Source organism: Podarcis cretensis, assembly GCF_951804945.1.
Source record: "Podarcis cretensis genome assembly, chromosome: 13".
NCBI lineage: Eukaryota > Metazoa > Chordata > Lepidosauria > Squamata > Lacertidae > Podarcis > Podarcis cretensis.
The window spans coordinates 44,996,690-45,022,345 of NC_137182.1; the positions used below are offsets into that span (position 1 = coordinate 44,996,690).

Consider the following 25,656-nt stretch of genomic DNA (forward strand, 5'->3'; position numbering starts at 1 on the left):
GGTCCTAGGAGCTGTAGTTTGCCTCTCTAGAGAGCTACAGCTCCCAGGAATATTTTGGGGGAAACCACATATTTTAAATATACAGTGGTACCTCAGGTTAAGTACTTAATTCGTTCTGGAGGTCCGTATTTAACCTGAAACGGTTCTTAACCTGAAGCACCACTTTAGCTAATGGGGCCTCCTGCTGCTTCTGCGCCGCCGGAGCCCGATTTCTGTTCTTATCCTGAAGCAAAGTTCTTAACCTGAAGCACTATTTCTGGGTTAGCGGAGTATGTAACCTGAAGCGTATGTAACCTGAGGTACCACTGTATGTTAAATGTGTTTTAATTGTATGGTGTGGATGTGACAATTATGTTTTGATCCTTATTGATTTATTAACGTGCCTACATGCTGCATCTGTCAACAGTTAGTGGAGAATGGAGCCCCCATGTTCAAAAACAGTATACCTTTGATTGCCAGTTGCCGCGGTGGGGTGGGCAAATAACTGGAAATGGCTATCTTTATCTTGTGATCTTACTAAGCTGTTAGAATGCTGTAGCCAAGTAAAGCTTTGATTGACTCTAACATGGTGATTCTCTCTCTCTCTCTCTCTCTCCTTTTCAAATTTATACATTTCATTAATTTTACAAACATTTTAACATTGCAAGGTTTGACTTCCTTCCCCATCTTTCTGTGGTTCCTTAAATTTATTTTTTAATATCTTCTGCATATCCAAATTCATTTAATCTGCACATTTAATTATCTACTGTAAATATATACTCTTATGAAACTGCAGGTTATTACAAAAATCCTGCCAGTGTTTTTATCTGTTTGCAATTTATCTGTAAATATTCAATAAACTGTTTCCATTCTTTTATAAAAAGTTTGTTACCTTGATTTCTTATTCTTTCAGTAAGTTTTGCCATCTCTGCATATTCCATAAGTTTTTGTATCCATTCTTCTCTTGCTGGGACTTCTGCTTCTTTCCATTTTGGGGCGATTAACATTCTTGCTGCTGTAGTCGCATACATGAATAAATTTCAATATATTTAGGTAGTTCTGTCTCTATAATTCCCAAAAGAAAAGCTTCTGTTTTGGGGTTTATTTGTTTTTTACAAAGTTTATTTTAAACAACCTTTTCAATTCATTATATATCATTTCCCAGTAAGCTTTAACCTTACCACAAGACCACCACATTTGATAAAAAGAACCTTCTTTCTCTTTGCATATCCAACACTTGTTTGATTTAGATTTATACATACCGTACATTTCCGTGTATAAGACTAGGTTTGTTTATTAAAAATTCATGTGAAAAATGGGGGGAGGGTCTTATCCACGGACAGTGCATAGTGGAGACGTGGGATTGGTTGCTGCCGCAAGCTGGAGATTGTCAGCGGCTATAGGGCGTGTTATTGGTGGCTGCGGCAAGTGCTGATCTTGATTGGCTGTCGCTTTGGCGATTGGGCCGTACGAAAGCTGGCTCTTGCGATGTGGGCGAGTCATGCGCAGGTCATGCGGGTGAGCGATTTTCTGCAATACCCCCCACAAAAAAGCTCAACAACTTCATTTTCTTAATTTTTAGTCCCCCAAAATAGGGGGCGTCTTATACACGGGGGCGTCCTATACACGGAGAAATTCGGTATTTGCCAGTTTCCTCAGTGTTAAATAACAATAATATACAGTGGTACCTCAGGTTAAGTACTTAATTCGTTCCGGAGGTCCGTTCTTAACCTGAAACTGTTCTTAACCTGAAGCACCACTTTAGCTAATGGGGCCTCCTGCTGCTGCCGTGCCGATGGAGCACGATTTCTGTTCTCATCCTGAAGCAAAGTTCTTAACCTGAAGCACTATTTCTGGGTTAGCGGAGTCTGTAACCTGAAGCGTAAGTAACCCGAGGTACCACTGTATCATTTTCAACCAACATAGTGGCTCTCATCTCTTACCTTTTCCCCCTCTCTCTTTTTACAGACCTGGATGCGGACAACCTCCCTGCCTACTGCTCACTTGCTCTGGGTGACCCGCCTCCCTACACCTCTCCCCTGGGAATCCCCTGCCCTCTGCATCTCGGCGGGGGCCGTGCAGGCATGCATTCCCCCCCACCCCGGCCAGCCGACTTGGACGGCGACACCTTTGAGAGCCAGCCCGCCCGGCGCGTCCGCCTCGGAGGCTCCCGTGTGCTTGAATGCCCCAGCATCCAGATCACCACCATTTCGCCAGGCCGGCGGGCCGAGGAAGACGACTGGGACTCCTCGCCTCGTGACTACCTCCTCCTGGAGGCTTTTGGGGGCTACCGCGAGACCACTCCATCTTCCGGCTTCTTCACCCCAAGCCCTGCCAGCAGCGGCAGCGTCTCGCCTTGGAGCTTCTTTTCGGACGACGAGGCCCCCGCCGGGGACGATGTGGAGCGGGAGTTGAATGAGGCAGCGGCCCGCTTTGCCCTCAGCTCCCCCTTGGGTTCTCCCCGGGGCTCCCCCAAGCCGTGGTCGCCCGCCGACGAGTCGTGGCAGCCTTACGGCGCCAGCTATTCCCCGAGCCGGGGCGCAGAGGATGGATGGATGCTCCTGGGCCCGCGGCCAGCTTCGCCCTGCGGCAAGCGGCGGTACTCCAGCTCTGAAACGCACTCCTCGGCATCCCCCTGCCTCTCCCGGAGGGGCAGCCTCGGGGAGGAGACCCCAGGGGAGACAGTGGAGGCAGGAAGCGACACGGCACCCTTCAACTGTACTGGAGCCCGACCGGCCGAAAGCATCCCCCAGAAAGCCCGGAAGACCTCGACCGAGCAGACAGTGGCCCTGACCAGGAAGGAGGAAGGGAGCTGCAATGGGGAGGATGGGGGCAGCGGCACCACGGGGGGCTACGGACTCGGAGTGGGGCGCAAGGAAGGAATGGATTACCTGGCAGTGCCTTCCCCGCTGGCCTGGTCCAAAGCTCGCATTGGAGGTCACAGCCCTGTGTTCAGGTAAACCGAAACTCTAATGCTCTTCAGAGTTTGCATAAATGGTCCCCCTCTTCCTTCCATGCAAGGATGTCGAGAGTTTGGGTTGGAACTGTGGCCTGAGAGAGGGTTTCTAAAAGCGGTCATCCAGGTGGCTTGGGACGATTCCCAAGCAAGGCATGATGGGAATATCTGTCTTGTGATGCTTATCTCTAGATCTTGGTAGCTGGAGGTGGATGGCTTTGCGAATGTGGAGTTACAAGTTGGACAGATCCCTAACACACACATATTATTAAACCAGTCTGGGAATTGTAGCTCTTTGAAGGGAGCAGGGATCTCCTAACAGCCTTTAGCAAACTACAGTCCCCAAGATTCTTTGGAATAAGCTGGAACTGTTTAAAGTGAAATAATATTTATTTATTTATTTATTTATTTATTTATTCATTCATTCATTCATTCATTCATTCATTCCCAGCCACTCTGGGTGGCTTCCAACAGGATATTCAAAACACAATAAAAGATCAAACATTAAAAACTTCCCTAAACAGATGTCAGATGCCTTCAGATGTCTTCTAAAAGTCAGATAGTTGTTTATTTCCTTGACATCTGGTGGGAGGGTGTTCCACAGGGCGGGTGCCACTACTGAGAAGGCCCTCTGCCTGGTTCCCTGTAACCTCACTTCTCACAGTGAGGGAACCGCCAGAAGGCCCTCAGCGCTGGACCACAGTGTCTGGGCTGAACGATGGGGTTGGAGACGCTCCTTCAGGTATACTGGGCCAAGGGCATTTATGAGCTTTATGAGAGTGCTTTAAATGTATTATGTGGATGGGGCTTTGCTTCTTTTCTTCCTCACGTGTAGTTCTTTAGTTCACCTCTGGACTATCCGTAGTTTACAGGCAGGATTGTGGAAATTTAGGTTTGTGCAATTTAAAGTGAATTAAAGTGCTCTGGAGCAGCAAATCCAATTTTTAAAAATGGACTTTTGGCAGGTTCACAGGGATGGGGGAAATGCGCTAAAATGTGTAGTGTGAACAAATGATCAATGAGGAAATGCTGGGCTCCCCCCCCCCCCCAGCAGGAGCTTACTAGAGCTCAGCTCTGGCACCTCTCAGGAGGGCACCATTGTGATTCTAAGAGAACATGGGAGAAGTTCGTGGTGAGCTCTGGCACCTTTTGCCCCCCTGGAAAAATAGCACTGAGGAATTGTATAACCACTGCACAAGCAAATCAAGATGAACCCTCATTGTCATATAACCTGCCCACAAACAAATTAGAAGGAATGCTCAGTAAAGCACAGGCGTCTAGCTTTTTCGTAAGCTTTGCGCAAGCTAATCAGGATGAATGCCCAATTAGCAGGGCATCTGGAGCAGCCCCAGCGATAGCAGATTTTGCTGCCCTCCTAGCGTGGATCCTAGCTATCTTCCTCTAGCATCCAAAGACCGTCACCTGAGCATGCCGTTGTTGGGAACTGCGGGGTGTGTGTGTGTGTGGAAGCTATGGCTGCCTCCCTCTCCCACCCTTAAGCCAGCCGGTTTGAATTTGCCAGCGCCATTGCCGGCTCTGTGGTTTGGCTGCCAGAGTTTCTGTTGTATAAAAACAACTTGTCAGACCAGACCAGGCAGAAGGGCTGGTGTCTCCAGTTACACATCCCAGACCCCAGCTCTGCATGCGGTGCTGGGGGCGGACGGGTGGGAGCTGGCGTAAACACGCAGTGCCTTGTTCCCTGTTAAGGTAAGCAGCTGGATTGGAAGAATTTCTCCTGCATGGTGGATCCACGTCATGACCTTTGAGTTCGGGGGCAGTGGCTCCATCCATTCCCTCCTCTGCCTCCTTTGCAGTTCCAAAGCCCATAGCCAGCAATATCCTGCCAAGCCAAGTCCCCCATTTCTTCAAAGCAGAACTTAGCATCTCTTAAGCCAAGCTTGTGAATGCAATGGGTTAGCCTGCGACAACAACCCCACGAGAACTAAAATACAGTGGACCTTGCATATTTTGCCTCCTCGTTTGCAGAGGTTTCTATAAGGGTGATACCGGCAATTTAGGTCAGCCTTGCAAAAGCTGAGCTGCTGCATTAAAGGGACTAAATTTGCAGGTGCCAAATTGCTGAATCAAAGAGCCCTTGGGTGCGTACACAGTACCAGCTTAAAGCGCAGTTGGTTGTCCTTTTCCCCAGCTGGTTCTGGGGAAAATGCATCAAAGCACACTATTTCATAAGAAAGAACAAGACAGATACAGGAGAGAGATGGATTTTGGCTGACATTCATACACCACTTCCCAAAGTAGCAGTGGGAGGGCACTGGATACAGAGCAAATAGGAGTGTGTAGACAGCTTTTCCCCTTTCTTTTGGGAACTCTGCTTCTGCACGACATGTACAAGGGGGAAGGGTTTTGCAGGAGTCCTTGGCCAAACTCCCTCTGCATGCGAATTGAAGGAAGTCTCACACAGAATAAGACACCCAGTTTCATAGCCTCTCTGCATGTAAAATCTATGGCAGGCTTCCTCAACCTCAGCCCTCCAGATTTTTTTTGGCCTAAAACTCCCATGATCCCTAGCTAGCAGGACTAGTGGTCAGGGATGATGGGAATTGTAGTCTCAAAACATCTGGAGGGCGGAGGTTGAGGAAGCCTGATCTATAGTGTGGCCACTTCTTGGATACGGTGTACTCAGAAACCCGGTCTCTGAAACCGGACACAGAGGTCACAGAGAAGGGCAACCAAACACATGGAACACCCGGTGTTTGGAAATGGCCTACAGCAGGAGTCTGCATATGTCTCAGGCTTGTATGGTCCACTTTGTCTACCAGCCAGAGCCAGGTGCAAGACTGTGGGCCAGCCAGGGGAGCATATGCTGAGAGCAGAGTGGCTCTGAGCATATGCCCGATCCAGGAATTTGAGACCTATATCTAAACAAAGCTCACAGGTCCTTTATCTCTCTAACACACCAATCCTGGTTTCTTCTCCGACACCATTCTTTCATTGCAGAGCTTTTCCAAACTGTGTGTTGGCTGCAGTGTGAATGCTCCTCATGCTCCTACCGGGGCTGGAAAGGGATTGGTTTAACCTCCGGTTTGCTAATAAAACTGAATTACTGTGTCACAAAATGATGCATGTCTAAAAAAGTGTGTCACCCATATGAAAAGTTCGGGAAGCTCTGCTCAGGGCCATCTTAAGCATATCTGCAAAGATCCCTCCGGTGTCCCCCCCCCCTTTCCCAGGGTGGCTCCTCCGGCGGGGAAGAGGCGGAGGCTGGACGCGGCGCCTCCTGCCTCAGCTGGCCGCTTCGTGCCGCGGTGGCCACTGCAGGCAGCAAACCGAGCGAGCAGGCCTGTGCCGAGCTAGGGCACGTGTGCCGCTCTCGGTGAGCGTCGGCTAGGTTTTTTTCCTTTTAGCCTTCTGGTGCCCTGCAGAATTCGGCGCCTGCAGGCTAAAAGGGGAAAAACCTAGCCGACGCTCAGTGCACGCACCCTTGCTCACTCAGCGTGCTCATTTGGGGTTCCCCGGACTCTCGCCTGGCTCCCTATAGAACTTGGCGCCCAGGAGCCCTGCGCCACTAGCTTCTATGGCTAAGACGGGCCTGGCTCTGCTTTATAGCAGTCTCACTTGTTGCTGCTGATAGCCAGCTGGGAGTCCAGAACGCTTGCTGAATTACTTCAGATCCCCCAGAGGTCTCCCAGTAGCTCCTGATTTGCCTTCCGTCCACCCCGTATCTAAAGCATTTGAAGCTTTTCAGTTGTTTTTAAAATATATCATTGCAAGGGCAGCTTCATCAGATCGCACGTGGTGTAGAACAGAGGTAGCCAACATAGATGGTCCTTTAGATGTTCCTGGAGCACAACCCCTGATCATTGGCCATTGTCCATGCTAGCTGGGGGCTGATGGGGAATTGGGAGTCCAATAAACATCTGCAGGGACACCCCTGGAGGAGAGGCCGCCAATAATAAGGAACTGCCTTTCCCAACATCTCTCCCATAACTCTGGGCTGCCTAAAAAAACATGGATTGGCTGACATTTGGGACAGGCCAGAAGGCTTCTTTGTACAACGCACAATTAATTTGCAAAGTACAGCAGCCCTTTGTGTTTTAAGCACACTAGCCTGCTAGCCAGTGGTGGCAAGCAATTGCACGCAGGAGGCTGCAGAGCAGGGATGGGGAAGCTGCGATCTTCCAGATGTTTGCAGGACTAGAGCTCCCATAATCACTGAGCATTCGCCATGCCAGCTGGCACCGATCAGAGTCCAGTATCGCCCAGAGAGCCACAGGTTCCCCATCCCCATTCTGCCTGGCCTTTAATTTGAATTCAGCCTGCTCTTTTATTTCCCTTCCCTTCTCTTCCCTCCCCCTCCCCTTTTATGAAGATTACCCGCTCTGAGACCCCACAGCTAATTCTCCCCTGGCCTCCTCCCTGGCCCAAGTAGGACTAATTCAGCCAGCTAGCCCTGGTTACTATCTAATGCTTATTACCGGTAGATGGATTTCCCCCAAATTGATTTCTGAACTTTGAATTTTATTGTTATTCATGTTTTTATACTGTATTTTATGCTGCTTCTACAATTAAGTGTTTTAAATTTGTTGTTAGCTGCCCTGAGCCTGGTTTTCTGAACCGGGAAGGGCGGGGTATAAATAAAAATGTATTATTATCATCATCATCATCATTATTATTATCCCTGCTGTACAGGCTAGTGAGCTGTATCACTCCTCTGCAGCCAGCATAGAAACCGAGTCCATTGCCCGGGGATGGCGAGAGGCACTTTTCCATCCGCAGAATGTTGTAGGAGGGACAGAGCGCTCTCTGCAAGGCTAGTAACTTTTGTGGAGTTACATATAAGGCAGATTGAATTTGAGACCACATGGTGGCCACTGGTTTGTTTAGATAAGGGCATAGCAGGACCCTGTTGGATCAGGCCTATGGCCCACCTAGTCCATTTCTCACTGTGGCCAGCCAGGGTCCCATGGCCAGCTCACAAGGAGGACTTGCATGTAACAGTGTCTGCTTGTGATTCCAGTGACTAGTATTCAAAGGGATACTGCCTCTGGCAGGAAGGCGAAGATAGTCACTGTGGCTAAGGGCAAACGGATATCCTTATCATCCATGAATTTGTCTAATCATCCTTTAAAGCTATCCAGGATGGTGGCCATTACTGCTTCTTGTGGGAGAGAGTTCCACAGTTTAAGGATGTGCTCAATGGAGAAGCACTTTCTTTTGTCTGCCCCGAGTCTTGCAATGTTCAGCTTCATTTGAGAGAAACTTCTCTCCATCCGCTTCATGCCTTCCATCGTTTTATAAACTTCCATCATGCCTCTTCGTACAGTGGTACCTCGGGTTACATACGCTTCAGGCTACAGACTCTGCTAACCCAGAAATATTATCTTGGGTTAAGAACTTTGCTTCAGGATGTGAACAGAAATCATGCAGCGTTGGCGCAGCGTTAGCGGGAGGCCCCATTAACTAAAGTGGTACCTCAGGTTACGAACAGTTTCAGGTTAAGAACAGACCTCCAGAATGAATTAAGTTCTTAACCCGAGGTACCACTGTACTTGACTTTTCTGTAGCTAAGAAGCTCCAATTCACAGAATCACAAGAGCTGTAATTCCTCCATATCCTTGATTGTTTTGGTTGCCCCATTCCGAATCATTCCCCCCTGCGATGGACCAATTCACGGAGAATCGATCTAGCTATGGCAGTGAGCTATGATGGGAAAACAGATCATGTTTTGAAGCTGCATATCTCTAGATACACTAACGTGAGTTTGACCAAACTGCGGGAGGCAGTGGAAGGCAGGAGTGCCTGGTGTGCTCTGGTCCATGGGGTCACGAAGAGTCAGACACGACTAAACAACAAAATCTCTAGATACAAGCTACTGTGGACAAACTGCGAGGGAAAGACTATAGCTCGGTGGTGGAGCATCTGCTTTGCATGCAGAAGGTAATCCTTGGGCATCCTCAGGTAATCCTTAGGAGAAGCCCCTTTCTGAAACCTTGGATACCTGATTCCAGTCTCTATAGACAATAATGAGCTATACTGTATACAATTTGACTTGTAGTACATCTTCCTATGTTCCTATGCTTTTATGCTCTCCTTGTGGGCTTCCAAGGGCCTCTGATTGGCCACCATGTAAGAGAGGATGGTTGCATGATATGGTTCTTAAATCTGAATCCAGCAGGGATCATGATCCGGCGCAAGAGAAGTGTGAAATGTGTACTCATCAGGAGTGTGCTCTGGATGAATGCCAATGTGAAAAGTTATCTGGCCTCTGACTAGCCCCTCAGCTACGGCAAGCTCATAATTGGTGATGAGCAAGCCAAGAGTATATATATATATATATATTTGAAATACATGAGGGCTAGTAACTCATTGTAGATCCCTTTGCAAGCCTTGCAATTTATGTTCTTAAATACTGTATTACTAACTGCAAACTCGGGAAAGGAGGCTGGAGGTTCTGCACTGAGTGCCTGTGAGCGTTGTAGGTGGGGAGAAATTTAGCTGGCCAAATCTTATGTGCCTTTTTAATAGTTGTTTTGAAGCATGAACTCTGGTAGTGCCATCTTCCCCTGCCATCCTTTTGCAGCCAGGATGGGGGGAGCTTCACCCACCATCCATTGGAAGAGAAGCCACAGCATCATGGTAGATCGCATGCTCTATGTGTGTGATGTTCCAGGTTTTTGATTCCTGACATCTTCAGTTCAAAGGAGCAAGTGCCATAAAAGACCGCTGCCTGAGATCCTGTCAATCAGTGTAGAAAATGCTGAGCGAGCTAGGTAGACAAATAACGTGGTTTGTTACTTAACAGCTTCTTGTGTTCCAGTTTCCTCTTTGTTGCAGCTATGTATTAAAGGTACACGAGTCCCCTGCTGCATTCCTGTTTGGGTTGCGAGCAGGAGGAGGTCGGACGCGGTCACTTCTAGTGCCTAAGTCGTCAACTTCACGGTCCTTCCTTTCACCCATTCCCCAGGTCTTCTGCTCTCCCCCCTCTGGACTGGCCTCTCCCCAGCCAATACGAACAGTATGAGCTGAAAATCGAGGTGCAGCCCCGAACTCACCACCGAGCCCATTATGAGACGGAGGGCAGCCGGGGTGCTGTGAAGGCCGCTCCAGGAGGACACCCTGTAGTGAAGGTATCTGAGGGGTGGGGGGAGCTAACAAGAACTGGGATAAGAATGGGACCAGGGGGTTGGGTGGGTGGGAGGAGCGACAATGAACTGAAAGAAAGTTCCCACTTCGCATCTCTCCTGCAACCACAGTCTCACAAAACGACTGTAGGCCAGGCATAGGGAACTCATGGCCTTGAAGTCATCGGTCAACAACTCCCATTATCCCATGAACTTTGGCCCTGCTGGGTGGGGCTGATGGGAGCTGGAGTTCAAAAACTTCTGGAGCATTGAAATGTATGGTAATGTGGAAAAGGCAATAATGCACTCTTCTATGTATCATGGTTTCGTCTTAAAAGTGGGCCGAGAGTACACCTGAGCATGTGTAGAGTATATTTATTCTCACCACATAATCACAGGCTCCACCTCCATATTTGGGACAGGAGCTAGTAAGGCTTTCAGGCTGAGGGTTGGTTGCCACCTTTGCCATTTAGCCAGGTAAAGCCAGCTTTGCTTTCGACACCATTTACTCCGTAAGAGCTCATATGCATTTTTGATCTTCTGGTATTGTTGTTATTTTTAAAAGCCCTCTCCTCTGCCCCCAGCCTCCAGGGAGCTTGTTGTCAACGTAGATTTTTTAAAAATAAATATATATATATAAATATCTCAGCATTTTCAGTCAAGCTAATCCAGAAGGGAAACTTCCTCTTTTTTTAAATTTTCTTTTCTTTGAGGGCTGGTTTGAAAGTCTCCATCCAGAAATTTGAAAGATGAAAACTATTCCCACTTCAAAGGCTGCTTGTGGGGGCCAAAAAAAGGAAAAGAAAGAAAGACAAATGTCACGGATTTTGTTTGCAACAAATTGTGAAATAGCTGCCCGCTAAATATAGATGAGTGCCTTTTAAATAAGTGGGAAGGTGGAAACTTTTTTTAAAAAAACAAAACAAAACCCACGACTTTATGAGAGTGAGGGGGTGATATTTGGCTTGTTCTTAGAGTGACAGGAAGGTTTGATCAGTGCGTGCGTGTTTTTGTGCTGTGATTGCAACTTTCCCTATACTGTACTCCATCTCTTTGTATCCTAGTTTCCTCAAATTACGATGTGGAGATCTATATGTACATTTTCCTAGGACTGGGGTGGGGGGAGGTTGGCATGAAAAGCCGAGGTCCATCCTTTCTCTCTTCTCGTTGCCTCCGCCCCCCCCCGCCCCCAACTCTCGTTTTTGTGTGTGTATCCTTCTCCTTCCATTCCCCATCACATTCCCCTGTAACCAGGATCTCGGGGCTGCCCTTTCCCACGCTCTCGTTTCAGATTCGCAGCGCTGGTCTCCTCCTGCATCCAGCCCCTCTGCGTCACTCTTAGGGATAGCAAGTCGGAGTGTGGAGTGTTGTATGTGCGCACGTGGGACAAATACCCCCACCCCTTGCTCCATATGCTTTCTGGCAAATTCCACTCCTCTTCTGCCGGTGTTCAGAACTTGCCCTTCCTTGCAGAGAGGCAAACCCTTCATTTCCTAAAGCTGCGCCCCCTTCCCCCTTTCTCCTGCCATCTCCCTGCTTCCCATGCCCCCCCGCCCTTTCCAAAAGTTGGCATAGGTTTCTACAGGTTCCAAGACCGCTTCCATTGCCCCCACAATCCTTCAGGCCTCAGATCCTTCCATCTTCCATGGCATGAGTGGGGACGGGAGAGGTAAAAACGGAGCGTTTTCCTTTAAGGCTCAAATCGACTGCAGCTGGAAGTCTTGGCCTCTGATTGGAAACATCTGGGCGTCCCTGAGGCAAGACCACCGATGTCTCCAGCTGCAGTGGCCTTTGCCAAAGAGGGTGGCTGGTAAGGAGGTGGTGGAGACGGGGAGTAATCAATATGTAAGACACACAGTGCTCTTTTCATGGAATAGACGCCCACCTTCCAGGTCTGTGATTGCACAACTTAATTTAAGGCAGGGATCAGCCCCCAGAATTTTTTTTGAATTTTTTTTTAAGACTGAATAAAGTCTCTGGAGAATTTGAAGCAAGCATATTTAATATCCACTGCAGTGATTTTTATTTTTATTTAAAAAATCACAACCGAACCTTCCCCTTCAGCTGCTAAGTGTTTATGAACATTCTGTGACATCATAGCCGCAGGGTCTTGGACAGACTGTTTCCTAGCCCTGCTGTCTCTGAACCTTCTGAAGTGGTGATGGCCAGGAATTTGAAACTGGGACTTTTAAAACATGCAGATCCGTGACCACCCATTGCGGGTTCTTCTTGCAAGGAAATGAACCAGGCCACCCCTTTGCCACATACAGAGCATCTGCCATGACGCAGCGTCACAGAATGTTCAGAAGTGGACGGGGAAATTCACGTGTGAGATGTCCCATTACAGAATGCATTGGCTGGGGATGGTGGCCAGATCTTAGCGGGGATGATCGCTCAAGTCGCTTTGGCCGTGCAGGAAAATGTCTGGGGTGACTATTTTCTCCTAGAGGGGCAGCAATCATCACACTGCTTTTGCCACATCCTCAGACGAACTCAAAATCTTAGTTCATGGTCATGGCAATGAGATGAGATGTTTTATTTCAGAGAAGCTTACCATTCTCCTTTACTCCCCACCCCAGCTTTTAGGCTATGATGAGAAGCCCCTTACCTTACAAATGTTCATCGGCACGGCGGATGAGCGGAACTTGCGTCCCCATGCCTTCTACCAAGTGCACCGCATCACTGGCAAAATGGTTGCCACCACGAGCTATGAATCCATCATCAATGGCACCAAGGTCCTTGAGATGTCCCTGCTGCCTGAGAATAACATGGCTGCCAAGTAAGAATTGCTTTGCAGGGCTTTCGAAGGGGGGGGGGGTAAATATGCCCAATTATTAAAAAATATGGAAATCCCTCCTTACGTAGTAGCAAACCTGATTTTGCAACTAAGTATAGATGCTTAATGGGACGTGGGTGGCGCTGTGGGTTAAACCACAGAACCTAGAGCTTGCCGATCAGAAGGTTGGCAGTTCAAATCCCCGCGATGGGGTGAGCTCCCGTTGCTTGGCCCCTACTCCTGCCAACCTAGCAGTTCGAAAGCACATCAAAGTGCAAGTAGATAAATAGGTACTGCTCTGGCGAGAAGGTAAACGGCGTTTCCATGTGCTGCTCTGGTTCGCCAGAAGTCGCTTTGTCATGCTGGCCACATGACCCAGAAGCTGTACGCCGGCTCCCTCGGCCAGTAAAGCGAGATGAGCGCCGCAATCCCAGAGTCGGTCACGACTGGACCTAATGGTCAGGGGTCCCTTTACCTTTATAGATGCTTAACAGGGAGTAGCAACCAATCCTGTGTTGGATGAACATACTTAGTGCGTTTACAACACATAGGGAGGTGGGTTTGGGCAATTTCAGAAAGGTAATATATTTACAGGGCAACAAGGTAGACCCTCCCCCAGGTTCCATTCCGTGCCTCTCTCAAATTGAATGCACCCATTATTCTTGTTTTGTGGGTTCTTTGGGATTAATGAGTTTTAGAAAGGAGTACTGGATCGTCAACAGGCGCTAGCACCCATCATGGTCAGGGAAGTGCCAGGGCCCAGTTGAGCTTTTGCAGGTCTCCAACTTCCTTTTCATAAAACCAGTGCAGCTGTTGCCTGCCATGTTCTTTTCCACCATTTTCTTCACCCCATAATGCCTTTGGGTTTGCAGTGCAGTGGGGATCAAGGCGTTCTGGGGGGAAAGAAAATGTTGGGTGGCTGTACTTCGCCAATGTCTTCTACCCATTGAAAAGAAAGAAAAAAGAAAAGAAAACCCTGTGTTGGGGGAATAGAAGAGGGCACTTGCAGAAAGTAACCCAAACCTGTCAGTGACCCTGATTTTCCCCAAGGCAAAATGTGTCCTAGTTATCAAATGCGTGTGTAGTTTCAATTCAGCTCTAGGCAGGATTCTGATGCTGGTAGGAGACAGAAGCTGATGATCTAAGAGACTCTTCCTTCTCTACTATTCTCAGGCGGGCTGAGGGACCCTTTTAGCCCAAGGGCCATATTTCCTTCCAGGCAGCCTTCTGGAGGCCACATGCCAGCGGTGGGTGGAGCCACAAGCAAAAGTGGGAGTAGCTACCTTCTGGGGGCAGGTCCCAGATCTGGAGGGCAGATCCAGAAGGAAAAACGGGGAGGAGCAACAAGTGCAATGTTTAGCTTCGTACAGGAGCCATGTTTCTTGCTTATCCCTCCATCCAGATGAGCAAGAAGCATCACCAGAGATCAATGGAACATTCTAGCCGGGCAAAAGCACTCGAGGAGGGTGCAGAGCAGGCCTGGGAGGAAGGGGTGTGGCTAGGGTCCCAAGGGCCCAACATGGGCCTATTTAACCCATGGGACTGAGATTTGCCATCCATGTTCTGAGAAGGAGGTGCATAACATGAACAGTGAACTGCCATGGATTCACAGACAACTCCCCCCTCCTTTCCCCCCTGCACCAGTATTGACTGCGCTGGGATCCTGAAGCTACGGAATTCGGACATTGAGCTGCGCAAGGGGGAGACGGACATCGGGCGCAAGAACACGCGGGTGCGCCTGGTCTTCCGGGTCCACGTCCCGCAAGGAAATGGCAAGGTGGTCTCTATCCAGACTGCCTCAGTACCCATCGAGTGCTGTGAGTGCCCTCTGGGGGTGTTGTGGGTGGGTAGGTGTGTATGGGAGAAGCAAGCCTCCATGTAGCTGCAGGTCAGCCTGAATCCTAAGGTCGCATCCACACCAGACATTGAAAACACTCTAGTACCGCTTAACTGTTTCGCCCTCCTAAAAAAAAATAGCACAGGAGCTGTAGTTGGCTCCTTATCTCTCTCGCCCTGACCTAGCCACTGTGATCCACGTGACGGTCACCCCCAGACTGGATTATTGTAACTCGCTCTACATGGGGCTGCCCTTGAGACTGACCCAGAAACTCCAGCGGGTGCAGAATGCCGCGGTGAGACTCCTTATGGGGTCTTCGCTGCAAGATCACATTCATCCGGTACTATACCAGCTGCACTGGCTCCCGGTGGAGTACAGGATCAGGTTCAAGGTGCTGGTTTTAACCTTTAAAGCCCTATACGGCCTAGGACCCTCGTACCTACGGGACCGCCTCCCCTGGTATGTCCCACAGAGGAACTTACGGTCTGCAAATAAAAACATCTTGAAGATCCCAGGCCACAGAGAGGTTAGGCTGGCCTCAACTAGAGCCAGGGCCTTCTCAGCCGCGGCTCCATTCTGGTGGAACGCTCTGTCACAAGAGACTAGGGCCCTGCGGGACTTGACATCTTTCCGCAGGGCCTGCAAGACAGAGCTGTTCCACCAGGCCTTTGGTCAGGGCACAGCCTGACCCCCCTCCTCTGGCAATCTGCACAGAATTTTGCTTAATGGTTGCCATCAATTTGATTTTAATTAATTTTTATAATGAAATGTTTTTAGAATCGTTGGATTATTGTGATTGTTGTTAGCCGCCCTGAGCCCAGCTTCGGCTGGGGAGGGCGGGATATAAATAAAATTTTTTATTATTATTATTATTATTATTATTATTATTATTAGTTTGTTAAGGGTGCTGTGGAATTGTAGCTCTGTAAGGGGTCTCCTAGCAACTCTCTCAGCACCCTTAGAAAACTACAGGCCCCAGGATTCTTTGCACAGAGGGAGCCATGACTGTTTGAAGTGGTATAATGGTACTCTAAATGTATAGTGTGGTTTAGATATTTCAGACGACTTTACTTGATCAGTGCAACAGTGCCCCCTGGGGAAAGCACAAAAGTGGAGTCCACAGACCTGTGAGTTACACGGACTTATATAGAAGTGCATGCATACATAAAGGGCGATACAGTGGTGTCACAAACCATGCACTGGTGTGAAAGAAATAATTTGGCATGGCTTGGTGGTGTATTGATCAAAAAGTCACATGGTGCAAGACGTAATGCGTTGTAAAAGGAACTGTTAGAAATTGGGACAGAAGCGTTAGCGTTATAAACACAATAATCCCTTCATCTGAATGCACCCATCTCTCTGAAGATCAAGAAAAACAAAGGTGGACAAAAAGGTGATTTCCCAGAGCGCAATGCTGATTAGGCCAACTTATGCTGATCCAGTTGTGAGCACAAAATGGCGGCTGATTCATAAGAGACTAGACCAGATGCATCATGGAAAAGGTGGATTTTAGAGAGAGGGAGGGAGGGTGGGTTTGGGGAGGCAGTTCCCTTGTACACTGGATGTATTCGGTTCTCCATTCCTCTTAATAGAGCACTGCCTCGATTCCTCTTAAATGTGGCTGTGCTTGTGCAAGCTGATCTCTCCTTTGTGACCCCTCCTTTCCTCTCCTGCGCACAGCCCAGCGCTCAGCACAGGAGCTCCCCCAAGTGGAAAACTACAGCCTCAGTGCGTGCTCCGTACATGGCGGAGAAGAGATGGCGATCACTGGTGCTAACTTCCTGCCTGAATCAAAAGTTGTCTTCATTGAACGAGGCCCCGGTAAGCAAAGCGCAATTTTTAACTTGTGGCGATGGGGCGGCAGCTTGGCCTTCGATTGCTTTGGAGCACGGGTCGGTCATGACAACTGAGAGATGGAGCATCCATCTTCTGGGGCAGTGTACCAGATGCTGGGGACAAATAGCAGATGATGGCCGTCTGCTGCACGGCCAGTTGGTGTGCTCTCCAGAGAAATACAGCAAGCCTTTGACATCTTTCCATCCCCTGCCCTCATCATCCTTGTTAATAGGCCCTCCCCTCCACCTGATATTGGTCAATTGCTTTTGTTGTTGCTGTTTTGCTTCAGATGGGAAACTCCAGTGGGAAGAAGAGGCAAATGTCAATCGGCTGAAAAGCACAGAGGTGAGAATTCTGGACAGTGATCTCCTCATGTGGGAAGTGAATTTGCAGCCTGGCTTTTTCCCATCAGGAGTGGGGCTAGGTTTATGAAACACATTTAGTGGGGAACGGGGAAAGACTTTTACTGAATGTGGATGACAGCAGGGAAATCCTGGGCTAGACCATTACGCTGATCGCACAGAGACAAGTAATGAGTCTTTGCTATTGGAGAACAGCTGGTTTGTTTGTTTTTAAAAACCTCCATGTTGGTAATTATTATTGCCAGGAACAGGTATATTGAGGGGAAATGCACACATAAAGGCTCTTGGAGATTCAGTGGAGGGAAATAAGTCCTGGTAGTTTTTCTATTGATACATGCAACGTCCAGGAAGGGGAAACTGTCTAGGTGCTGTTGGATTATAACTCCTATCATTTGTGGCTGGAGTCCAGTGGCATCAGAAAGGCATCAGGATGCCCCTCCCCAGCACGAGCCAGATTTATTATTATTATTAAAACAATTAACATTGAAATAGAAGGGATATAAAAAGGATAGAGAGATAAGGTGGGAAGGAATCAAATCCTGCCAAGTGGAACGGTCACTGACAGGGGCTGGTCTGGGAATGGGGAGTCCAATGGCAGTTGTTCCCAGATGAGCTGATGGAATCAGCCTTGCCGTTTCATCTTTAGTTCATCTGCGGCCCAGTGGAATGGCTGACGGTGGCATCCGCTTTGAGCTTGTATACAGAGCAGGATTGAAAGTGTGTTTATCCTCTCATGCTGGAATGGAAACAGTCAGGTTTGAATCTTTTCATGAGGAGCAGGAAGATGATACGAGGGAACCCAGAAATGATTTTGAGAAGTGCTTCTGTAAATGCCTGCTCATGAACTGTGGCTGGTTATATAGATAGGCAAACCTCCGCTTGGCAATTTTTTACCTGAGCAAGGCCGTGCAACACATCATCTGCTGCTTTTTCCCTGCTTCCACAGGCCTCGCTGACCCTCACTGTCCCCGAATACAGCAACAAACAAGTGTCTCGGCCTGTTCAGACCTATTTTTACGTCTCCAACGGACGCAGGAAAAGGAGCCCTGCTCAGGCCTTCAAATACTTACCTGGTACGTCAAAGTGCAAACTGGAAATGGGGGGGGCGAATATTGAGGGGCTGTATGACTGCTAAATGGGACGCGGGTGGCGCTGTGGGTTAAACCACAGAGCCTAGGACTTGCCGATCAGAAGGTCGGCAGTTCCAATCCCCACGACAGGGTGAGCTCCCGTTGCTCGGTCCCTGCTCCTGCCAACCTAGCAGTTCGAAAGCACCTCAAAGTGCAAGTAGATAAATAGGTACCACTCTGGCGGGAAGGTAAACGGCGTTTCCGTGCGCTGCTCTGGCTCGCCAGAAGCAGCTTAGTCATGCTGGCCACATGACCCGGAAGCTGTACGCCGGCTCCTTCGGCCAATAAAGCGAGACGAGCGCCGCAACCCCAGAGTCGGCCTTTACCTTTATGACTGCTAAAAGTGATATTGATGGCTTTTCTTTCTCCCCCTTCCCTTTCCTCTTCAACCCACCCATCTCATCCAGTGATCTTCAAAGAAGAAGCACTCCCAGATGCCCCCCACCGTGGTTTCACCCACACCGCTCAGAGTTCTCCATTCCCACTACAGCCGGCACAGGGCGCCATGGATTTCTCTCCCTCCAGACCCCCTTTCCCTTACTGCCCCGAGCGCTCCCCGCCGTGCTCCCCCTACGGCCCCGACTGGAACCCTTGCTCCTTCTCCTCCCCCAACCGCTACAACCCTGCCTTCCGCTTCCCTCAAAACGAGGCCTATAGGGGTGTCAACCTCTCTGTGCCCCTCCTGTCTCCAGCGGGCCTGCCCCATCTCCATGCCCTAGAATGCCGCCCGCCCCACTTCCAGCCTCCCAGCCCACAACTCGGCGCTCAGCCACCGGGGCGGGGAGAGAACCGCAGCGGGGAGAGGACTCCGGAATGGACAGATCCAGAGCTGGGGTCCCAAGAACATAGCACCAAAGAGCTGGAGAAATCGGGGTTTGATGGTGGCTTCCGGGATAACTTGCCCATCCACGGGATCACGCTGGAGGAAGGTAAAGCTAGAGCTGTGAACGGGGAGGGGGGGGCACAAAAACATGTCTTTGCGTCTTCTCTTGAGATATTTACAGGTGATAGATGATAGATAGATAGATAGATAGATAGATAGATAGATAGATAGATAGGTAATAGACAGACAAACAGACAGATATTGTCAGAATCGTGGTAATCTATGGACCGCCCCAGACTATTGGTTCATTGTGGATGCATTTTTCAATACAGTCGTACCTTGGAAGTCAAACGGAATCTGTTCCAGAAGTCTGTTTGACTTCCAAAACATTTGGAAACCAAATTGCAGCTTCTGATTGGCTGCGGAAGCCCCATCAGACATTTGGATTACAAAAGAACTTTCTCAAACCGGAACAATCACTTCGGCCTTCGGGAGCCAAAACATCCAGGTTCCAGAGTGTTTGGGATCCAAGGTACGACCGTATGTTCATGACACACTAATAGTGTATTTTCATGGTGGATTTTGTCTGCTTTTGTTTGTAACTGCTGTCTATACAACAAAAGCAGGGTAGAAAAAATGTTTGTGGTATTCAGAATTTACAGGATTTCAGCAGGTTGTTATGAATATGCACTGACTGGAAATGAAGCTTTTGCAGGCACGAACAGTATTCAAAAGCAGGATCGTGTCTAACCACTCTGATAGCATTGTGAGCATAAGTCATCATGTATGCACAGTAAAAAAAAAAAAAGGATGCCTGGAGGCCCCAGGTGTCAGGAGGGTATGGAGCATGCAAATGTCACCTCTGCAATCCCAGGCCACAATATTCTGCAAGTTCCACCTGCTGATCTGCCTCACCTGTCCTAGGCCACAAGTGGCCCCTGGGAAACATAAACCCAGCTGCACTTCTGATGGTGTTATTCTCTTATTGCAGATGTTGAGTAGAGAAATTAAGAAATTTCAATTTGCCTAGGTCATGAACTTGCTTAGGTGAGCTTTGGGTAAGGACAGGCTGAGCAACTAATTCAGTCCCTCTTTTTTGTCTCTCAGGAGGTCAGCCATAGGTCTATTCCATTGTGTGTGTTTTAGAGGATGCACAGATTAGCCTTTTAATTTATGCACTTCTTACTTAAAACACACGTTTTTAAAATTTTCAGTGCATTCACATGTAAAAGAAACCCACATGTTTTGCGTAATTTTGTGCACACTTTTTGCGCATCAGAAATGCATAGCAGAATCCAGAGAATCCAACCCACAAGCAGGCGCAAGAGGACCAGATCCGTCTGCTGCAAACAAACAAATTCCTCCCCAAGCCCTAGGGGGGACCTTGAGTAGTTTGCCACTGAGCTCGCAAGGCAGCACTTACGAGGCTTCTCTCAAGCCCTCTCCATCTCGCCCACATTGACCTCTTTTCTCTCCACAGTAACTGAGATCATTGGCAGGGACCTAAGCGACTTCCCCGAGCCCTCTTGCGAAGGCAGGCGGAGCTGAGATGCCGCTGGATTGCGGGGCGCTCAGATCTTCCAAGAGAAACCTGGAGCTTTGACCCAGAGAAAGTTGGCAACACCAAAGATCACCCTTGAGTGGCCACTTTTCAGGGACTCTCCGCGTCCATGAGTTTTGCCTCTGACATTTTCCTGCCTATCCTTTTTATCCATTCATTCCGCCACTCCTTTCCTTTTCCTGCCAATGCTTCCATAAAGGGCAAAGTCAGCCTCAGAATGGCCATGGGTGGATCAAGGCAGTGGCTCCCCGTTCTCTGACATCCCGGCAGAAGAAGCCTCAAAAGAAGCTCACCAGCAGAGCTACCACTGCGGTGGCCACCTGTTTTTGTTCATCCATAGTATCTGGAGATATGCAGCATTCTGGACCAAGAAGTGAGCTTGCACATCTGGCTGTCATGGCCCAGAGTGACCTTATCTTGTGACTCCTTAAAATGTATGCTATTGGCCAGTGTGGGGCCCTGTTGCAATGAATTCCATAGCCCAGCCTGGCCATCTAGGTGAGACCTTCCATTTGCCAGATTGCCCTTTCCCTTCTGCTCATCCGTCCAGTCTACTGTGCATTTTCTCCACCTGCTCTCGGCCATGTCCGTCCATCCAAACCACCTCCCATCTTCCCTTGGCATTGAGAAGGGCTCCAAGTTTCTCCTTGGTGGTGATGTCTAAATGACTTCCAAAATGGCTTGTGCCATAGGTTCCAGGAGACAAGGCTGGCCCGAGACATTTTGGCACCTGAGCTGAACCACAAAATGCCAGGGAGGAAAGGACTAGTGAAGATCTACATCAGGGAGGGTGGATAACGATCTGTGCTGGGAACAAGGATGGAAGGAGACCAGCAACACCTCCTATTCAACAAGAGGGACTGAGGAAGCGATAGATCCGGCCTACAAGGAGTAGCAGGCGGTGCATTCCTTGGAGGCCAGATCTGCTGCCCTTGTGCACCCTGAGGTGGTTGCATCCCCTTGCCTCATGGGTGGGCCGCCCTGCCTGCAGAACCTTATCAGAAGGTTCCTTGGCTAGATGAGTAGGAGCGCAAGGAAAGTTGCTCTCGAAAGGCAGAATGCCCCTGATTCCTGATCTTGCCTTGCAGTGGCAGGGAAGTGTCGTGTAAATTCTCCTGCATTTGTTCAGTTGCTTCAGGGCATTGTCAAGGAGTGTTAAGCCTGGAATGTGTCGTCATATCAGGGCTGGGGAATCTCCTCCAGATGTTGCTGGACTCCAGCTCCCATCAACCCTGACCGTTGGCCGTGTTGGCCAAGACAGACAGCAGCTAAGTCCTGACAACTTCTGGACGGCCTCAAGTTCCCTATCCATGCCAGTACATTTCCCAGGCTCTGTTGTTTGCTTGCAGGTATTCCTTGTCGAATGCTCTTTGGCAGGCCATTCTGTGGGTATGAGAAGCCCATGGCTCTCCAGCTGTTCTCCCATCAGCCCCAACCAACATGACCTGTGGTCTAGGGTGATGGATGTTGGAGTTGAACAGCAACATATGGAGACCCCTGATGTCCCACCCTCTCCACCCCCTCCATCCGTCATCTCCTGTGGTGCAGTGATCCTTCTGAAGAACAGTCGTGACAAATTTTTTCCTCGATGGTTGCCAGTTTCCTTGTTCTGGAATTATTTTATAATTGTGCCCTTGCTGAAGAAGCTGCTGATGTGTGTGGAAGGGGAAAGGAACCATACCACTGTTGCCCTACCACCTTTAATATATATGCTTCCAAGTTGGTCTGCGGGGAGGGAAATCGTTTCCAGTCAGGAGAAAAAGCCATAAGATGTGTCACTGGTGCTAACAGGAGTCCCTAGTCCTCATGAACACACTCCCTTACAAGGGTTATTGTAAAAGGTGAAGAGGCACATAATGTTCTCAGAGCAATGGGCTGCTTTGCTTCGGAAATGGCCTTGCTACCTTCACTCAAAAGAGATGTGTATTCCTCTCCAGAGTTGACCAGGTGAGTGGGAAGCGGAGGGAAGTATTCTGTGAGCTTGCAGCAGGAACTGGCTGTGCACAGTGCTGATTGGCTAGTGCCTGTGACGCAGTCAGGAACCTCTTGCATCCTCAGAGCTGTTTTGCACATTAACTTTTTTTAAAACAAAAAAAGGTGTTGAATTAAAAAAAGGTCAGTCCAGTACCTTTTTATAATAAAGTAGGTAAGCTGTCTGAAGTGGCGGCATAGGAGACAGACAAGCCTGGTATAATTCATCCAGAATTTTGATTGGCCGGTACGCACATTTGTCACTTCAGTTGTGAAGCTAGGCTTGCTCTGCAGCTGAGAGTCCTGTGAGCTCTTTGTGCTCCCTTACAATCACAGGGATTTTTTAAAAAATCAAAGTTCTAGGCCCTAAGCCTACGAGGACTATTCTAGAAAATGTGAGGATGCTGGCTGCCTTGCACAATCCATTCTCCACATTTAGCAGAAATGGGATGTTTATGCAAAACGCATCAAAGTATTCAAAATTATTTCTTTAACAACATTTATTCAGGTTTCGGAATCCCAGCTTTTCTGAGCCAACAGTTTGCATTATCTGGGTGATGAGTTTTCAATCGAGTGGAGAATACGCAGTTAGGCAGTTTGAGATAGGGTGCTGCCACCGAACTATAAACTGGGGATTGGCAACTCAGAGTTGATAGCAGCTGTTTTTAAAAGCATTCATCTCCTCCCCCCCAAAAATAATTGGGCATCTGTGTGAGGCTGGTAGAGAGCAGAAAGTTCAAAGAAGGAAATGAAGTGTACCACAGTAACTTAATAGGGTGTTTTGAAATTTGGAGAGAGTAGTTACGCCTAAAGTTGATTCCCACCTTCCTTAAATCCTGCTCCTTGAGATTGTGATCAGAGACTCAGGGATCGGAAATGGTAAGGGTTAATTAACAGCCCCCCAGCGTTTTCCTTGTTGCGGAGGAGTGGCTGGCATTTTATATTTTTGATATGTACTTTGGGGGAGTGGTGGGAATGTTATTTTGTAATTAAACGCATAAAAAAGGCCTAAAGGAAATAACCCTTGTTGTGCAATGCTGTCTTGTGTGTGTTACTGCCCCGGAGGTATCTGAAAGAAAGGGAAGTTCTAGCAAGCAGAGAAGCAGCTGGAGGAAATGCCGAACTGAAGTTCATCGTCTGGTGGTGGTTATCTTCCCTCTCTCTTGTTTGTGATGTCCATGCGCGAGAGCTGTTGCTTTGCAGCTACACTGGGGGTGGGGGGTGGGCTGGGGCATGGAGGGGGACACACCAAGGGGTTGCAGAACTGAAGAAGTCTATGGAGGGAGGGAAAACAGAAGTGGGAGGTTGTGTGTGTGAGAGAGGATGGATGGGAAAGGGAAATGAATAGAATCCGATGGAGAAAAGCATGGATGGTGGGCTGGCACAATGACCAGGAACTATCCACGCTGCACCATTTTGTTGCAGGTTGCACTTTATCCAGGATTCATCCTTTTCAACTGAGCTATATGTCTAGCTAGATTTCTAGCAGTTGTCTATCACCATCCTCCCTTCTCTTAGGGCTGCCATATGTCCGGACATTACCTGGATTTCAATGGCGGAATTGATGTCTGGTGGGAATTTACCCAGCATCTTTGACAAGTCAATTGAAAAATCTTGGGTTTTTTTGGCATTTTTGTAAAAAAACATTTGTCTAAAAAAAAAAAAAAAAAAGCCCAACTCTCCTGGTTTTTACTTTTTGAAATATGGCAACCCTACTTCCCTTATTCTCATTTTCATATTGTACCCTGAGCGCTGTGGGCTGAGATTTGGCTACGTCAAGGAATGTCTAGAAACATTCCCAACTGCTAAGTGGGAATGAATATGGAAGTGGCTGCATGTAGAACTGGTGCCCCACCTCGTCCCCCACATAAGCGTTCCTTGCATCAATTTGTAGAGTCGGAAGGGACCACAGGGGTCATCTAGTCCAACCCCTGCAATCCAGGAATCTTTTTTGAAGACATGGGGCTCAAACCCATAACCCTGAGATTAAGAATCTCTTGCACTAGCAACTGCATTTGTCATACATTCCACACCTACTCAGGTGTGGAGCTAAGCATGCTCCCAGAGCACCCGCCCAACTCCTGGTTGCCTGTGTGCCAACCCTACATGCAAATCGGTTGATTCATGCCACCAGGATGGTTGGTATAGGGAAAGGAGGCAGGGAGTTCTTGCGTAGGAATGCCTGTGGCTGTTCTAGAGTCACAAAGTCATGGAATGATGCAGATTGTGGTGGCAGCCACGACTGCTGTGCCCTAGTTTGGGATGTTTGATTTTTGTGTGTGTGCATTTGCTGCCCTGGCAGTGGCGTAGCGTGGGGGGTGCAGGGGGGGCCGGCCACACCGGGCGCAACATCTGGGGGTTAGGGGCGCAAATCCACGGGTTAGGGGGCGCAAATCCACGGGTTAGGGGGTGCAAATTACTTGCCTTGCGCCGGGTGCTGACAACCCACGCTACGCCACTGTGCCCTGGGCTTCTTTGCGGGGAAAGGATTGGATATGAATAGTGATCATCAGAACTGGAAATTGCCAGAACGCATCCAGCACCTCTCAGTTGGCGCCATTGCCATTCCAAGAGAACGAGGGAGGTGTTCGTGGTGAGTTCCGGCGCCTATTTTTCTAGCAAAATAGCACTGATGATGATAATGGAATCTCAATCAATTCATCGGGCTTGGAGAAGTGCTCTGTTCTGCAACGCGGCTGAAGGATGACTAGCTGAGATGATGGGGGCGGGATTCAGGAGGTGGACAGGGAGATCCTCTTCTACAACATCTATGGCAGGGGTCAGCAAACTTTTTCAGCAGGGAGCCGGTCCACTGTCCCTCAGACCTTGGGGGGGGGGCAGACTATATTTTTGCGGGGGAAATAAATGAATTCCTATGCCCCACAAATAACCCAGAGATGCATTTTAAATAAAAACACACATTCTACTCATGTAAAAACACACTGATTCCCGGACTGTCCGCGGGCCAGATTTAGAAAGCGATTGGGCCAGATCCAGCCCCCGGGCCTTAGTTTGCCTACCCATGGTATATGGGCTGGAGGTGCACAGCACACCTGATGTGGTGTAGTGTTTCACTTGTAACAGACTAGGGAGGCCTGGATATAAATCCTCACAAAGTCCACTGGGTAGCTCCTGGGCTAATTGGTACCTCTTTGCCCAAGGCAGAACAGCAAATGACATAGCTTTATCTGTGCTCACAAGACACACACCAAGGTTCACACCTGGTCAGGTTTTGGCACCTGTGGTACACTGCGTGCCTCTGTTAATATGCATCGACAACAACTTCGATAACTAGCCATTGGCTGCTCTTTCACAGCATCCAAAACCAGCTGCCTGCAATGGG

The 25,656-nt window shown here is 48.8% G+C and overlaps 1 protein-coding gene across 1 annotated transcript in view; it reads left to right on the forward strand.

Annotated features, from left to right (window-relative positions):
- Window positions 1-23,334, forward strand: part of NFATC4 (nuclear factor of activated T cells 4) — a 30,331-nt gene extending 6,997 nt beyond the window's left edge. The window contains exons 2-10 of the mRNA XM_079951555.1: window positions 1,948-2,935; window positions 9,861-10,023; window positions 12,597-12,796; window positions 14,438-14,610; window positions 16,311-16,451; window positions 16,756-16,811; window positions 17,775-17,901; window positions 18,366-18,887; window positions 20,262-23,334. Coding sequence (XP_079807681.1) covers window positions 1,948-2,935; window positions 9,861-10,023; window positions 12,597-12,796; window positions 14,438-14,610; window positions 16,311-16,451; window positions 16,756-16,811; window positions 17,775-17,901; window positions 18,366-18,887; window positions 20,262-20,329 — 2,438 coding nt within the window. The 3' untranslated portion in view covers window positions 20,330-23,334. The remainder of the gene's footprint in view (window positions 1-1,947; window positions 2,936-9,860; window positions 10,024-12,596; window positions 12,797-14,437; window positions 14,611-16,310; window positions 16,452-16,755; window positions 16,812-17,774; window positions 17,902-18,365; window positions 18,888-20,261) is intronic.
- Window positions 23,335-25,656: the final 2,322 nt, after the last annotated feature.